This window comes from Micropterus dolomieu, linkage group LG15, assembly GCF_021292245.1.
Source record: "Micropterus dolomieu isolate WLL.071019.BEF.003 ecotype Adirondacks linkage group LG15, ASM2129224v1, whole genome shotgun sequence".
Classification (NCBI taxonomy): Eukaryota; Metazoa; Chordata; class Actinopteri; order Centrarchiformes; family Centrarchidae; genus Micropterus; species Micropterus dolomieu.
Genome location: NC_060164.1, coordinates 140,657 through 145,749, shown reverse-complemented (window position 1 = coordinate 145,749; position 5,093 = coordinate 140,657). Strand labels below are relative to the sequence as shown.

General features: G+C 43.0%; 1 protein-coding gene across 1 annotated transcript in view; it reads left to right on the top strand.

The window, feature by feature from the left end:
• Window positions 1–5,093, top strand: part of LOC123984452 — a 17,216-nt gene that overhangs the window by 3,820 nt on the left and 8,303 nt on the right. The window contains exons 2-3 of the mRNA XM_046071364.1: window positions 3,338–3,421; window positions 3,530–3,831. Of these exons, the coding sequence (XP_045927320.1) occupies window positions 3,562–3,831 (270 nt within the window). The 5' untranslated portion in view covers window positions 3,338–3,421; window positions 3,530–3,561. The remainder of the gene's footprint in view (window positions 1–3,337; window positions 3,422–3,529; window positions 3,832–5,093) is intronic.

Sequence of the window (5,093 nt, the reverse complement as noted above, 5' to 3'; positions counted from 1 at the left end):
TCTCTAGGCCATCACCATGGAAACCAGGCATACATTCACTGTGGTCACAATAGAGGATAAATGTGAGAGGTTCACCCACCATCCCAGATCCTGAGAGTAGGCCAACGAGACAGGAAAACACGTGGTGATCCTGTCATTACTGAGACACTATTGTTACAGAATGTGTGTGTGTCACAATCTGCCTCTCTGTCCTTCCCTCCAGCCACATTCCCACCTCCTCAAACACACACACACACACACACACACACACACACACACAGGGCCTTTCTGAGACCACCCCCGAAATCCCCTACACCCTCTGTCTACCCACTTCCTCTCCATTTGCATGTCCACCAAGCAGGAACCTGCGGGTCTGAAAAGTGAAGCCCATGCGGAAGTGCCGCATTCTGTCTAGCGGCCAGCAGGGGGCGACTCCACTGGCAAGTCTGAGTGCATTGGAGTCTATCACAAAATGAGCCTACTTCTCACTTCATTTGAGTTTAAGGTCTCAGTCGCTAGTTTCCTGTCTTCTTCAACACAGCATGATCATTTAGTAAATTATGGTCCCATTTAGAGGAAAATAGACCATAAAGCAGCGTAAGCTTTAGGGCATGGCTATCTTGTGATTTGCTACCATACTCTTCACTAATCCACCAGATGCCCTTGGACTTTCCCTCCTGACTGCAACACCCAACAACACACCTGTTCTGTCTTCCCTCTTCTGCTCTACAGTTACCTGGCCTACTCCGTCTAGTCTGTCATCTGTTTCCACTTTCCCCTCATCAGCCCTGCAGATCCCTAACTGGACCATTCCCACTGGCCAGTTTAAGTTAAATTGTTTCCTGTAGATCCAGTGTACCTGAGAACTGCTTGCTTGCCCCTTTATTTGTCTGTTTGGGCTGCCGTCTCTGATTTGGACTATTGCCTGCTACACCATCCCACAAACCCTTGTTATTGCATCACTGAACTGCATCAGCTCTGCCTCAAGCGTCTGCATTTGGGTCCTATATCCTGTGTTCCTGTTACCGTGGTTGCACCACAGTTTGTACCTTTTTTAGAAATGGGCTCAGGTGACGCTAATACATATTTAAAGCTCAGTGATACCACCAAGAGAACAAAGCACACTGCAGACTGCTTTATTATATTCAAGCAATCATCTTAAAGCTGGGCTCAAACTACAGGAGATTTCACTCTTAATCAACAGTGGTATGCTAGCTATTGTTAGCCTCAAGTGCTAGAATGTTTACCATTGCTGGGCAACGGTTGGCAGCTGCGGGACTAACGTTAAACTTGTCTGTCCCATTGGCTACTGAGGTCCCACTCGGAATGTACTGACGTAATCATCCAGATTTTAACTCCTAAGCTCCAACATTGAAATGATCAGGGCCACGTGAACATTGATGGATGTAAAAGCCTGTTTATAGTGAATCACAGCAACAACAAATGAGAGGAAGATGAAAACGGACCTGCTTGCGAGGTGAAAGTTAGAAAGCAAATGTTGTTTGATGGCCACAGCGGTGGGGCCACAAACAAAAGAAAATGCAGCGAGTTAACAGAATAAAAGGATTCTATCACACCTGTCGGCTTGTATATTGGCATATCGCAATATCAGTCAAAATAATCTTTAGAATTTTTTTTTCAAAATCGTTCAGCCCTACCCTCAGATGATCAGGACTTATATTTCTCACAGTTTGAGTTCCATGTTTGCACTTTGGACAGTCATTGTTGTGTCTCTTGTTCATATTTCTTAGTACAAAATTTAGCTGAGCCAGAACCTTGGCTAAAAAACATTGATAGCGTGAACAATGGTCTCCGAGTTCTCGACATGTGCCCAGAGCTCTGACCACACTGCCATATCAGGAGAGCCCCTGGACAGAGAGTATTCTTCCTCGTTGACCCGGTGAGCACAAGCAGGTCTGAGCATGCAGTCTTAATGAGATCAGTCAGGTGAGGAGCGAGCATATCATTACACCAAGTGGATGCTTATCAGGCCTGCTGCTTAGTGATCCCACAACAATAGGTAGAAACATTCTACTCACTAAGGAAAATGTGTATGTGCCACTTAGATATGTGTGTTTATCTGCAACACGACAATATTTAATTTAAGATGGTATTTTGACGCATAAAAAAATATTTCGCTGATTTGAAAACTGCAGTATGCCGTTTCGATGAATTGTTCAGCCGTTTCTGCTATAGAGGTCAAAATATCAGGGTTTGCATGTGGTTTCTGGCTTGGAATGGGTTCTGGCTTTGGTTATTTTAAAATGCAATTCACTAAGCCACGCCCTGAACACACAGCTGGCCAATCACAGTGCAGTATAGGACTTGCTCTGAGATCCGACACTTTCATGGCTGCGCTCCATTGACTCTAATGCAAAAAGAGTTGTTTTCTAGCTTTTTTTTTTTGGCTGGATTTTTCCAAGATATGGTCAAACGCTGTTCCTAGGGCACTTGTAATAATTACAATCACAACCCAGAGAGTTCAAAAGTACAATGTATTGTCTTTCCAAAACCTAAAATAAATCCAGAAAATGTCGTCGGCTAGCTAGCTTCCTATGGAATGTAATGTAATAAAGCCCTACTGTTCTGCTTTGTAATGATGAATAGGGGCCTAACCAGCTTTACAGGAACAGTGTTGATCCTTGATATCGTTGTCTTTTGTCTCAATCGTCGGGGGATGTGGCGGTTCACTTGTACTGTGTGATTGGTAGGCTTTAGCTTCTATCTTTCATTTTTTTTTCACGTCCGTTTGAGTCAGTTTCAGTCAGTCTGAGAGCCTGAATACAACCTTCAAATGTATAATGCAACAGTAACTAAAGGGGGCGGGGCTTGGCGAAGGGTCAATTCATAAAGAAATTCCTCTTTTGATTTTTTTTGTTTATCAGAATTATTGGCATTGAATTTGCTGCTGATCAACTGACTGTTTCAGCACTAACCGCTTTGGGTCTCTTGGTTGGGTTTGGGTCTCAAATATGACCATAGGGGTCAAGCAGGTCGGGTCTTAGAGACACACGGGTTGGATATAGGTCTCAGTTTAAGACTTGTGAAGAACTTTATTCTGATGTGAAAATAGGCAACTGTTTCCCATAACAATTTTATATGGTGATGATATGTCAGATGATGTGTATTGAACTTATTCTGCTGCCAGCTGGTGGCCAAAAAATGAATGAACACGCTTAAATGTGCTTGTGTAAAATCTCTTAATTACAGCATCATTCAAGTCTTGTTTTTAGAGAAATTAGACAGTTCTCATGAAAAGGTGCTTTAGGTCAGAAATGTTAGCTTCTTTTACTTCTCAAGTCATCTGTGAATGTGTTACTCTGTCTATGTCTTTATGTACTTCTTTCCTTCATTACAGTGCTCAACTGTGCTTCAACATGATGTTTGTTGCTGAGAAGATGCTGGACAAAGAACTCTGCCACAACCCTGCAGCTCTCTCAAGGTGCATGGATGAAACCAAAAAATTCAATTAATAAAACATTTTCAATGACTTAAAAAAAAAAAATACATTAATAACACTGAATGTTTCTAAACTGTTATGTTCCTTTAGTTGACCAGACCTTCCTACATCGCCTTTGTCTAATGGAAGCCAAGGGATGCAGCCAGCGATGGAGGATGCATCTCCCAGAGTTTAAACACAGCAGCAGATGCCAGAGTCTGGCCACAAATGACACTGAAAGAGGCAAGACAGAGAGAGAAAGAGACGGAGGAGGACCACACAAAAGTGTGACTATGGCGCCCACCTCCAGGTATCTGACAGACAGACAGTATGTAATGAGAAAGCCTCTGTTCTCTTCAGAACAACATGCGTCTATTTTAAAGAAGATGGATCCACAGAAGCACACAGAGGAGGTAAGGAGGACTGAGAGGAAATTACTACTTCGAGTATAATGTATCACAACTGATTCTGTAGAATCATTTTAGAGGAAATGATATTGCATGTTTTAAATTCTATTAACTACAGACAATTTCAGACGTGATGTGATGGTAATTTTACATGTCGGCCTCGTGTATAAATCCCAGACCCAGAGTCACAGTGACAATCTGACTAAGTTGGACCTAATAATATTTTCATAACACTCCCAACACTGGTCAGGCCTGAACTGAGTGCCATCATAATGTAAAGACTCCAGCTGCACACGTTCAAATGCACACAGACTTTGTAGTCATTTGTTGTTTTGATAGCCAAGCCTGCCGAGGAAACATGATGATTACTGCACAATCAGGTCTGAGAGAGAGGCTGAAATCTACCAGCAGACAATGACCCAGCTAATTCTCCCATAAATGACATGTCACTGTGGTACAGCACGTGGAAAGCAAACCGAACAGCCTCCTAACCTGACAACCATGCACTGCCATCACATGGAGATGAGAAAAGAAGCTGCTCAAAGTTTATCAAGCGGTTTTTGCTGCTAACTCACTGGACACATTACAGCAAGCACAGTGTTTTCAAGGCTGTAATGTGGACATTTAAGGGTTCAGATAGAGTTGTGACAAAACGCATACAGTGAGGAAAATAAGTATTTGAACACCCTGCTATTTTGCAAGTTCTCCCACTTAGAAATCATGGAGGGGTCTGAAATTGTCATCGTAGGTGCATGTCCACTGTGAGAGACATAATCTAAAACAAAAAAAATCCAGAAATCACAATGTGTGACTTAACTATTTATTTGTATGATACAGCTGCAAATAAGTATTTGAACACCTGAGAAAATCAATGTTAATATTTGGTACAGTAGCCTTTGTTTGCAATTACAGGTCAAACGTTCCCTGTAGTTTTTCACCAGGTTTGCACACACTGCAGGAGGGATTTTGGCCCACTCCTCCACACAGATCTTCTCTAGATCAGTCAGGTTTCTGGGCTGTCGCTGAGAAACACGGAGTTTGAGCTCCCTCCAAAGATTCTCTATTGGGTTTAGGTCTGGAGACTGGCTAGGCCACGGCAGAACCTTGATATGCTTCTTACAGAGCCACTCCTTGGTTATCCTGGCTGTGTGCTTCGGGTCATTGTCATGTTGGAAGACCCGGCCTCGACCCATCTTCAATGCTCTAACTGAGGGAAGGAGGTTGTTCCCCAAAATCTCGCAATACATGGCCCCGGTCATCCTCTCCTT